Genomic DNA, 12,148 nt, shown 5'->3' with positions numbered 1-12,148 from the left:
TTAAGAAAGACTCAATTTATACATATGCCCTCTAGTGTTTTTTTTATAGGAATGGGTGTTGTATTTTGTCAAAAGCTTTTTCTGCATCTGTTGAGGTGATCATGTAGTTTCTGTTAGTTTTGATGTTGATATGATGGATTATGCTGATAGTTTTCCCTATACTGAACCAGCCCTGCATTCCTGGTATAAATCCTACCTGGACATAGTGTATTATTCATGTGATAAGTTGCTGTAATCTATTTGCTAATATTTTGTTTAAACTTTTTGCATCTATATTCATTAGAGAAATTGGTCTATAATTTTCTTTCTCTGTTTTGACTCTTCCTGGTTTAGGTATTAGCACCATATTTGTATCATAAAAAGAATTTGGTAAGATACCTTCTTTACCTATTTTACCAAATAGCTCATATAGTATTGGAATTAATTGTTCTTTAAATGTTTGATAGAATGTGCATGTAAATCCATCTGGCCCTGGAGATTTTTTTCCTAGGGAGTTCATCAATGACTTGTTCAATTTCTTTTTCTGAGATGGAGTTATTTAAGTATTTTACTTCCTCTTCAGTTAATCTGGGCAATTTATATTTTTGTAAATGTCTATCCATTTCACTAAGATTGTCAAATTTGGTAGCACATAGTTTGGTAAAATAATTCCTAATTGTTGTTTTAATTTCCTCTTCCTTGGTGGTAGTTTCACCCTTTTCATTCTTGATATAGTAATTTGATAATAGTAATTTGCTTTTCTTCTTTCTTTTTTTAATTAGATTAACCAATGGTTTATCTATTTTATTGTTTTTTTCATAAAACCAGCTCTTAGTTTTATTTATTTGTTCAATAGTTTTCTTAATTTCAATTTTATTAATTTTTCCTTTGGTTTTCAACATTTTAATTTGGTGTTTAATTGAGGATTTTTAATTTGTTCTTTTTCAATTTTTTTTAGTTGTATGCCCAATTCATTCATCTCCTCTTTTTCTGTTTCATTTATGTAAGCATTTAGAGATAAAACTTCCTGTAAGAACTTCTTTTGCTGCATCCCATAAGTTTTGGTATGTTGTCTCATTATTGTCATTCTCTTGAATGAAATTATTGATTGTTTCTATGATTTGTTGTTTGACCCAATCATTTTTTAGGATTATATTATTTAGTTTCCAATTATTTTTAGTCTATCTTTCCATGACCCTTTATTATATACAATTTTTATTGCATCATGATCTGAAAGGATGCATTTACTATTTCTGCCTTTCTGCATTGGGTTGTGAGGTTTTCATGCCCAAGTACATGGTCAATTTTTGTGTATGTGCCATGTATCACCAAGAAAAAAGTATATTCCTTTCTATCCTCATTCAGTTTTCTCCAAAGGTCTATCATACCTATCTTTTCTAATGTTCTATTCACCTCCTTAACTTATTTCTTGTTTATTTTGTGGTTAGGTTTATCTAGTTCAGAGAGGGGGAGGTTGAGGTCCTCCACTATTATAGTTTTGCTATTTCTTCCTGGAACTCCCTAAACTTCTCCTCTAAGAATCTGGATGCTATATCATTTGTTGCATATATGTTTTGTAATGATATTACTTCATTTTCTATGGTGCCTTTCAGCAGAATGTAGTTTCCTTCCTTATCTCTTTTGAGAAGATCTATTTTTGCTTTTGCTTTGTCTGAGATCAAGATTGCTACCCCTGCTTTTTTTTTTTTACTTCAGCTAAAGTATAATATATTTTGTTCCAGTCTTTTACCTTTACCCTGTATGTGTCACTCTTTTTCAAATATGTTTCCTGTAAATAACATACTGTAGGATTATGATTTTTAATCCACTCTGCTATAAGCTTCTGTTTTATGAGAGAGTTTATCTCATTCACATTTACAGTTATAATTACTATCTGTGTCTTTTTCTCCATCCTTTTATTCTCCCCTCTTTATGCTTTTCTTTCTCCTTTCTCCTTTCCCTCCCCTATTAGTGTTTTCTTTTGACCACTGCCTCCTTCAGAGCCATCTCCCTTCTATTTTCCCTTTCCCTTTTCTTCCCCTTTGCCCTTATTGCTTCTTCCCTCCCTTCAATCCCCCCTCCCTTTTCTTTCCTTTTTTGCCTCTTATTGCCTATAGTGCAATTTAGATTTCTCTGCCTAACTGATTATGTTATTTCCTTCTTGAGCCAAATCTGATGAGAATAAGGTTCAAACAGTGCTCATCCCCCTCCCTTCTTTACCTCTGCTCTAATAGGTTTTTATGTCTTTTCCTGTAATGTAATTTATCCTTGTCTGCCTCCTCTTTCTCAGTACATTTTCTTAGCTCAGACTAATCCACTTACTTGGATCCATTTAACCCACTTGATTAATTTTTTTTAATCATTACATCAAAGTCAACTTTTATCCACCCCCTCTATGTATACTCCTTTAACATGGTATAATAACAATACAGTTCTCAAGAGTTGCAAGTGTCATCTTCCCTTGTAGGGATGTAAACATTTTGCCGTTATTAACAATATATTATATCTCTCTGTTCCATTTACCTTTTTATGTCTTTCTTGCATCTTGTACTCGAAGATCACATTTTTTGTTGAGCTCTGGTTTTTTTTATCAGGAATGTTTGAAAGTCCCCTATTTCGTTGAATATCCATCTCCTTCCCTGAAAAATCATGCTCATTTTCATTGGGTAGTTAGTCCTTGGCTGCATTTCAAGCTCCTTTGCCTTATGGAATATCATGTTCCATTCCGTATGGTCTTTTAATGTTGAGGCTGCAAGGTCTTGTGTAATCCTGATTGTGGTTCCATGATATTTAAATTGTTTCTTTCTGGCTGCTTGCAGTCATTTCTCTTTAATCTGGTAATTTTGGAATTTAGCTATTACATTCCTTGGCATTTTCAATTTGGTATTTCTTTCAGGCGGGGAGTGGTGGATTCTTTCTATAGTTATTTTGCCTTCTGGTTCTAGGACTGCAGGGCAGTTTTCCTTTATGATTTCCTGAAAGATATTGTTCAGGCTCTTTTTTTTCATCATGACTTTCAGGTAGGCCTATAATTTTTAAATTGTCTCTCCTGGATTGATTTTCCAGGTCAGCTCTTTTACCCATGAGGTATTTTAGGTTTTCATCTTTTTTTTCATTTTTTTGTTTCTGTTTGACTGATTCTTGCTCTCTCATAGAGTCATTAGTTTTCAATTGTTCAATTCTAATGTTTAACATGTTTGTTTTTTCTGTTAGATTTTGTACTTTCTTTTCCAATTGGTCAATTGTATTTTTAAGGGATTTATTTTCTTCAGTGTTCTTTTTTTCCAGTTGGTCAATTGTGTGTTTTAGGGACTTGTTTTCTTCATTGTACTTTTTTTCCAATTGGCCAATTGTACTTTTAAAGGACTCCTCTTCCTTTCTCATTTGACTTTTAAAATCCTTCTTGAGTTCTTCTAACAAGGCTTTTTGGGCTTCAGACCAGTTCATATTCACTTTTGATGTTGCATATGTGGGTTTGATGACAGTGTTGTCCTCTTCAGAATTTCTGTCTTGATCTTCACTCTTCTCATAATAGGAATCTGTAGTATGTTTCTTTTTACTCATGGTGTTTCTTTATTCCCTGGCCTTTAAAGAGATTATGCTCTTCTGGTGGGGAGCAGAGGGCACTGACCCAAGCTTCTTGTGTTGGGAGCCTAGGTCTTAGTCACTGGCTTTGTCTGCTGGGACCTCTCATGTTGGCAATTGGAGGCTGTAGGGTTCTGGCAGCTTATCTGGTGTTAGGCTGGAATCAGCGAAGCTGGGACTTACAGTTAAATCTAGGTTGCCTGTTTTTCCTTTCCTTTAGCTTTGTTTAGCTCCTTTTAGATAAGTGCTGCCAGGTGTTTATTGGCCTGGGGCCCCTTGCAGTGCTGCCTTCCTTATTTCTATTGAGGCACTGGGGGACTTCTTTGCTGTAGAATGCTGAGGCACCTGGTGGTTTTCTGAGCTGGTTTCCACCAGTTACCCCATCCTCACTGAGGCACTCGGAGGTACAGCTGTTGGTGTTTGCCTGCTGGACCACCGGGGCTTTGGGATCTCCTTCTGCTTGTCAGTTGGAGGCTGTAAGGTTCAGACAGCTTACCTGGTATTGGCCTGGAATCAACAAGGCTGGAACTTTTTGGCACCTCTAGGTTGCTTTCTTCAGCTCCTTTCAGATGAATGCTGCCAGATGCTTATCTACCTGGGGGCCTTTGTAGTGTTGCTTCCCTTATTTGTGTGGAGGAACTGGGAGACCCATTTGCTGTAGAATGCTGAGGCACCAGAATCTCCACCTGGTGTGCTAAAGTAGGTATTTCCAGTATCTGGCTGGGCAACTCCTGTTTCACACTGCTCCCTTTCCCCCAGGATAAGAGGGGCCTTTCCCATTAATCCCTCTACCTACCTGGGTTACTGCACTGCTGTACCCCATCTTTCTTCTGGTTCAGCTGTTCCAGGGTTTTTTCTGGGGTGATATATTCTGGGTTTTCAGAGGTTGATAGAGGAGGGTGAGAGTGACTACCTTTTTACTCTGCCATCTTGGCTCCCAGAAATGGAAGTAATGCCTAGCTATTTTTACCAAATTCTGTGATTACCATCATACAATCCTATGATTTGGAGCAAATAGAGACTTGATAAATTATGTATTCTAATGTATATTTTATAGATGAGAATGTTTAAGACAACAGAGAAGTGTTTTGTCTAAATCAAAAGGTATCACCAGTACAGCCAAGATTTGAATTAATGACATATATTTGTAGAAAGAACATTCTTGCAACAGTACGAAGCTGAATACATGTATCCCAAAACAAAAACAGGAGGGGATACCATGCCAAATTTTTTTGTGAAACAAGAGATATTGTCTTGAAGAAAGGAATAGTTGGTCAAATGTGCTCTGGATTATCATGCCAAATAATAAATGTGTTTTTATTATTATGAGAATTAATAACTTTAAATACTAATTATTCCCATTCATATATATCTATTATTATTATTGTTGCTGCTGCTGTTGTTATTTTACAAAGCACTTTCCTTATGTGAACTCTAGAAGTTAGGGAGTGACTTAGTTCCCAATAACACCTAGCTCCCAGATGGAATAATGATTTGTAATAGTTAGTAAATGGTAGAGCCAATCCCAGAACCATGATCTCCTGGCTTGAATCCCAGGAAATGGTCCAATACATTGCACTTTTTCTTTAACAGATGTTTGGTCTTCTGGACTTGGAAAGAAGACATAATCTCTCATTAAAAAAAGGTAACATGGGAGAGAAACTGTCCCCAAAGAGTAGAGAAGGACAGGGATCTTTTCCACTTAATAAACTCAAAAGGTTTGGCACTCAGTGGGCATTTTTTTAAGAAGCTCAGCCCCTACTGTTTGACAAGAGAGGATCACATTATAATTCTAACTGATATGTGTACATCTATGAAGAATCATATATGTATATGTATTTTAAACTATGTTCCTCAAAGAAAGAGGCTGCAGACTTTTATTTCATTCCACCTGAGAAAGGTAACCATGCAATCTACAGTCATAGCTTCTATTTATCTCCATTGAGAGTTTTAATTTTTTATGACTTGGGACGGCTTTTAGAATTAATGGAAATAATAAAACTGACAAATTTCTCTTGAATTATGGGGGGAGATCATTCATTCTTAGAGGTCACTCACAGTTTTCAGGGCTGAAGTTTGAGCAAACCAAATAATATGACTGGGAAAGGTCTCTAGGATATGTTAGAGATGCTTAGGTTAATGGCTCACATTTAGAAAAGACCTATGCAATAACTAACAGCAAGAGAGTGCGGTACAGATGATGAGCCAGGGCCATAAAGGACTTAAATTATATAAATTCATCTTTGCTTTGTTGAGTCTGACTCTTGGAATAGATGCCATTTCAAAAATAAATCAGTGAACTAGATGCTCTACTTGCCATAGGAAAACATGTAAATATATATATATATATATATATATATATATTTCCCCTTTCTCATGGATTCCTGATAAATGAGACTGAAACTTCAACTCATTTAATATCGGTTTTAATGTTTCAGCCAATACAAAGCATCCATGCAACTCCACAGTGGCTAATCAGCTCTAATCATATAAGGGACGAAGAGAAGCTCTGCAATTCTCTTCAAAAATGTTCAGAACAGCTCCACATTGGCAATTTGTTACTTAAAGTAATGAATTTGGCCAAAGGTTCTTTAGAGCTTGAATATTTGAATATTCTTCATATGTTGCTCATTGATCCATTTTCCTTTGCTTAAGAAAATATGAAGCAGAGGCATATACTTATGGATGGAGGGCTGAATTTAGGATCTCACTGGGCTTTGACCTCTGGTTCTCTCTGCCCATTCAGACTGAAAACAAACAAATAAAAACAAAAGCAAAAACAAGCAAACAAACAAAGAAACAAGAAACAAAAATAAATCCCCCAGTAGATTCAACAGCGTCCCCCCCCAGTAGATTTCAACCTGGTTCCCTAGCAACTGCTTGAACTGATTTAATTAGAAATATAGTGAACTGTACTGGGGGAATAGACAAGAGTAGGTAGAGCACTGAACATGTAATCATGAAGGCCTGGATTCTAATCATTTCTCAGATGTTTTTAGCTGCCAGAGTATGAGCAAGTCTATCTTTTTGTGCCTCAGAAAAATTCTTAGGGTCCAACTTGGTTTTATCTTATTTTTTTAATATAGACTCAGAAAGATAAATGTGACCACATTATTGGTTTGTAATGAAATCTATAGTTGAATTATAGTACAACCCCCACATGTTTACATATGGGCAGAGTGACAATCATAGAGTTTAAGGTCACCTAGTAGATTAGTAAAGTGCTTCAATACCCCCAAATTCAACTTCATTATTTTTTATGCTATACTATGTTTCCCCCTGGGGAGTTCCCAAACAGGAACAATGAACAATTTTTAGGGGGAATGAAAACATTTAGCAAGGAGAATGGCAGCAGATCACAAAGAGGATAATAATTTGGAGTGGAGAGAAGCAGTTCCCTGATTCTTAGGGTGGCTTTCATTTCCACTTATGTAACCCTCTGGCAAATTTTGATGTGTTTTTCCTTTTCCTTTAATTGAAGTATGTTAAGTAATCATAAAAGTTCAGGTTACAAGCAAACATTATGACATTTTCACCATCAGTATTTGATCTCCCAGTGAATAGCCTGAATAAATGTCTTTAAGCTTCGGCTGATTTATCCTCATCATATTTTTATACTTTTTGTTTTCCAATACATTGCCTCATTTGATATGGTACATAGTTCATGATTCACAAATAAAGAAACAGATTTTGTGAAGTTAAAGAGAATTGGTAACCTAATCACACAGCTTACTTGAGAGAGTCATGTGTAGACTTCTTGTCTACTGATTTCTAGTAAATAGTTCCTTTCTAAACTGGACACAGAAATATCATCTGTCTATGTGGGCAGACACATGCAGGGCAAAGGGATGAGACATTGAGAATCTATAATGAAATCCCAAGGAGAAGAAAGAGGATGCACAATTTGAAACCTTAGAAAAAACCAGGCAAGATGAAGAGGAAATATTTTGAGGGAAAGTCAAATTTTATTAAAATAACATAATTAACACAATGAACCTGTATTTCCTGTAATGTCTGATTCCACAGGATTATAGATTTAGATATGACAATGGCTTTGGTAACCAACAAGTGAAACACCTTCATTTTGCAAATAAGGAAACTAACTCAGTGAAAATTTAAATTACATCCTCAGGGTTGAACAACTAAATTTCTGAGTCTTGATTTTGCAAATCCAAGTCTTCCATAACTCCAACTCTAGTGTCCTATTCACTATACTATGTTTAATTAGCCTGACCCCGCCATATCCCTTTTCTTGAAAACCTGACCACACTCTAAACCTAAAACCATGCTGAAATTCTGATTTTTTAAGATATTATATGTTGTTGTTCAGTTCTTTCACTTCTGTCCAATTCTTTGTGGCCTCTTTTGGGGTTATCTTGGCAAAGATAATAAGTTGTTTGTAATTTCCTTCTCCAGCTCATTTTACAGATGAGGGAACAGAGGCAAATAGGTTTAAGGGACTTGCCCAGGGTTACACAGCTAGTAAATGTCTGAGGTTAACTTTGAACTCAGGAAAAGGAGTCTTCCTGACTCCAGGGAAGGAACTCTAACCACTAAATTACCTAAAATGTTTATAAAGGGATACTCTCTGGGATTGTCTTCTGTGGACAGTAGTTTAGCTCAAGATTCATTAAATTCTACTTCCTATAGAATTTGAACTTCCTGTATGTTCTATTCTGTCAGCTAGCTGGCACATGGGAAAAGATCTGAAAGAATCCATACCTGAATGCTGCCAATCCCTAGTGATCTGAAAAAGTAATGTTGACAGAAAGTCTTAAATAGAAACTGTATTAAATTCAAAATGGTGGAATTTTAAGTTATCAGTGGATAGACATTAAGTGGGAAAAGGTATTCCTAATGTCTATGTTGCTATGCCACCATCATAGTCTAGTCTACAAACAATCAAACAGCAAACATTTATTAAGCTGCTAGTATATTTCAGACACTGATGGATACTAGGAATGAAAAAATCAGAAGTCGTTCTGCCTCTGTCCTCAAGAGGATGGTGTAAATATGTAAATATTTGTTGGAGAGAATATACGTAAATACATATTAACAAAATAAAGAGCTATAATTGTGAAGGAAGGGATTAAGAGCATCCGTGGCATTCAGGAAGGATTTTATGTAGGAGATCTCAAGCCAGCTGGGCTATAATGTAAATGAGAGATTCTTGTGCTGGATAAAAAGATGGAATGACTAAGAAAGAAAAAGTCCAATCTTCCAAGCATATTGATTTATTAAGTATTTGTCCAAGAAAGTGGAATCAGACCTTCGAAACTTAGTCCTGGACCCTGAAAACAGAGAGAGACATACTTCCATACTTTAAAAGCAATTACTGAAATAAAGCCACTTAATTAAAAGAAAACAATACAACATTAGTTAATTTAATGTCTAATTGGACATTGTGCTGACTTCACTTTGCCTCAGTTCAGGTAAGTCCAGGTTTTTTGAATCCATCCTGATCATCATTCCTTATAACACAATAGTAATATATCACAATCATATTCCACAACTTATTTAGTCATTCCTCAATTGATGGGCATCCTTCAATTTTCAATTCATTGCCATCAAAAAAAGAACTTCTATTAATATTTTTGTATAAATAGGTCCTTTCCCACCTTTTTAAATTGTTTCAGCATATAGGTCTACTAATGGTATTGTTGAGTCAAAGGATATACACATTTTTATAGATGTTTCAGCATAATTTCAAACTGTTATATAGAATAATTCAACCAATTCACAACTTCAACAATGGTGCATTTGTTCATTGACATTAATATTTATAATAGTGAGTCTTTATAGAATACTTTGAGGTATGCAAAATGTTTTAAAAATATTTTTTCATTTTAACCTCACAAAAATACTGGAACAATGATGTTATTATTATCCACATTTTACATTCAAGGACACTGAGACAAGAAGCAATTAAGTGACTTGACTCACACAGCTAAATATTTGTTACTGGTTTTGAATTCACTTCTTCCTGACTCCAATTCCAGTGGTCAATCAACTTTACCATCAATGTTTCTTCAATTGCTAAATCAAAGGGAACTTAGGGAATCCAGATTGGAATTTCTGAAGTTAACATTTATTCAAAAGTAACTTAATTCAATCTTTTTTTTCCCATTTTACACAGGAGGAAGTCAAATACAAAATAAATGAATTTAAATTCATGCCAAATTCATAATTTCCAAAGTTGGACTACATAGAAAGAAATGACAGAAGTAAATATTACACTTGAAGTGGAATTCTTTCTCCTTGGATTTTCTGACCTTCCTAACCTTCAAGAGTTTCTCTTTGTGATTTTCTTAGTAATTTACCTGAGTATCTTGATAGGAAATGGCCTCATCATAGTAATAACCAAGATAGAACCAAGTCTCCAAACCCCCATGTATTTTTTCCTTGGAAACTTCTCCTTCCTGGAGATCTGTTATACATCAGTCACTCTTCCCAGAATTCTAACAGACCTTTGGACAGAGAAAAGGAATATTTCTTTTCTCAGCTGTGCTACACAGGTTTTCTTCATTCTTATTCTGGGAGTCACTGAATGCTTCCTCCTGTCTGTGATGGCATATGATCGGTATGTGGCAATTTGTAAGCCACTCTACTATCCTCTCATCATGAACTACAAGATGTGTGTTTGGCTTGTTATTGGCTCCTGGATCATTGGGATCCCTAATCTGATAGGACTCACATACCAGATTTTCTCTCTGTCCTTTTGTGGTTCAAATAAGCTTGAGCATGTCTTCTGTGATATCCCTCCATTACTGAAGCTGGCCTGTGGGGACATTTCTTTTGAAGAGTACAGTATTTATGTTGATGCTGGCCTCTTTGGGATGTTTCCTTTTCTTTTCATATTTGGGTCATATGCCAAAATCATTGCCACCGTTTTGAAGGTGCCATCAGCCAAGGGGAGATACAAAGCCTTTTTCACTTGTTCTTCTCACCTCATGGTTGTCACTTTATACTTTGGGTCTGCTTTTATTTCATATTTGATGCCTAAGTCCAGTCACTCATCAGCAACTGAAATAGTGTTGTCTCTTTTCTACACCATTGTGACCCCATTGTTTAACCCCCTTATATATAGTCTGAGGAACAAAGATTTTATTGTGGTGATGAGAAAATTATTACCTAAATGTGTTGGGTTAATAAGACCTTAGGCGAATTTACCATTCCTGATTACTCATCCCACTCATAATTCCTAAGGAATATTCTTCCAATCTTTTTTCCCCCACCAGTCTCTGAAATCATCACCACTCTTTTTTTCTTCACAATCTCAATCACTTAGTACAAAACTTTGCATTACCAGAATTATGTTTTCAGGCTTTACATGTTATCAAAGGTTAAACATGTTCTGCTCTATTATTGTAAAGGCAATATGGTGTCATTTAGTATATTGAGAGTTGGCCTCAAAAATGTATTAAAAGGCTACCTCTGGTAGCTACTGGCTATGTGACCCTGAGAAATTCTCCTGAATTCTGATTTCCTCAGGAAACTAAGTCTATAATTTTTAAAGTAATTAAACAATTCCCAATCTGCTTTTAGGAATCAATTGCTAAAAGGAGATTCATCCTGGGGAGTTATCTCTACACATATGTCCATAACCATGATTTTTCTGTGATCACATAATGATTAAGTTTTAGATTTTAGATGTGAAGGCTGGTTTTTTTTTTCTGAGTTGATGATTCAGAGGAATCTATTTTGAGTCTCTGTTTAAAATTCTATTCATTTCTATTTTCAAATATTCAGAAGACGCAAAAAGTTATAGGAGTGTTTGTCTCTTCACAATCTATGGACAATTATAAAATGCTTGAATTATAATATTTAATTAATAGGTTCCAATTTGTGCATATTAAATGGAGTGAATGAGCAAAGAAAATCGGTTTCCTCCAAGATGACTTTTGGAGTAATTTTTGACAATTATTTTATTATTACTAATCTTATCATTATAAAATACTAAAAAACAAGGAAGAATGAAAGGAAGAGGGAGAAAGAAGAGGAAGTCCAAGAAGAAGGAGAAGGAAAATAAGAAGAATGTAATGATGATCCTTGAACATCAAAATTAGAAAGAATGTCAGGAGTTTTGAAAAATCTAAGTGAATTTTTAACTCATTGAATACCTAAGCTCAATTGAAAGAATAACCAGTAATTCAACTAGTATTAATAAGACCCATGAATTGATGATGGTTATATCATGCTTAATAGAAACAAGTTAGGCCAGAAGCAGAAACAATGCATACTTGTAAAGATACATATTTGTGCTCATTTAGAAGGAAAAGAAAAGTTGTGTAGAAATGGGGGCCATTAAATCATATGCTAGGATCCCTGTGAGTCACATACTGACTTAGACAATCACATATTTGCATCATCTATGTTTTATTTTACTTTTATTTATTTTGTTATTTCCCAATTATATTTTAATCTGGTTTGCCAACACTCTGGAGTGTTTACAGGGTACATAAGATCCAAAGGCAGTGTGTTCGACACTGCTGCTACAGCATAGAACACAGAGTAGGGAATAGATTACGGGTCTGGCATATCAACATGTATGGTAATGATGAATAATTCCATTAACCCAGTCATC

At 35.1% G+C, this 12,148-nt stretch overlaps 1 protein-coding gene across 1 annotated transcript; it reads left to right on the top strand.

Annotated features, from left to right (window-relative positions):
- Positions 1 to 9,779: 9,779 nt before the first annotated feature.
- On the top strand, positions 9,780 to 10,724 carry LOC114031610 (olfactory receptor 10AG1-like). The gene has a single exon (XM_027846744.1). It carries the CDS (start codon positions 9,780 to 9,782, stop codon positions 10,722 to 10,724), a length of 945 nt encoding a protein of 314 aa, XP_027702545.1.
- The last annotated feature ends 1,424 nt before the right edge of the window (positions 10,725 to 12,148 follow it).

Source organism: Vombatus ursinus, unplaced genomic scaffold (genome assembly GCF_900497805.2).
Source record: "Vombatus ursinus unplaced genomic scaffold, bare-nosed wombat genome assembly UNPS02015184.1, whole genome shotgun sequence".
Lineage (NCBI taxonomy): Eukaryota > Metazoa > Chordata > Mammalia > Diprotodontia > Vombatidae > Vombatus > Vombatus ursinus.
Note: the sequence above shows the minus strand (reverse complement) of the source record. Positions and strands in the feature narration are given on the sequence as shown.

What these genes read in the sequence shown, in the direction of transcription:
- LOC114031610 (XM_027846744.1), top strand. Translation starts at nt 9,780, where the DNA reads ATGACAGAAGTAAATATTACACTTGAAGTGGAATTCTTTCTCCTTGGA.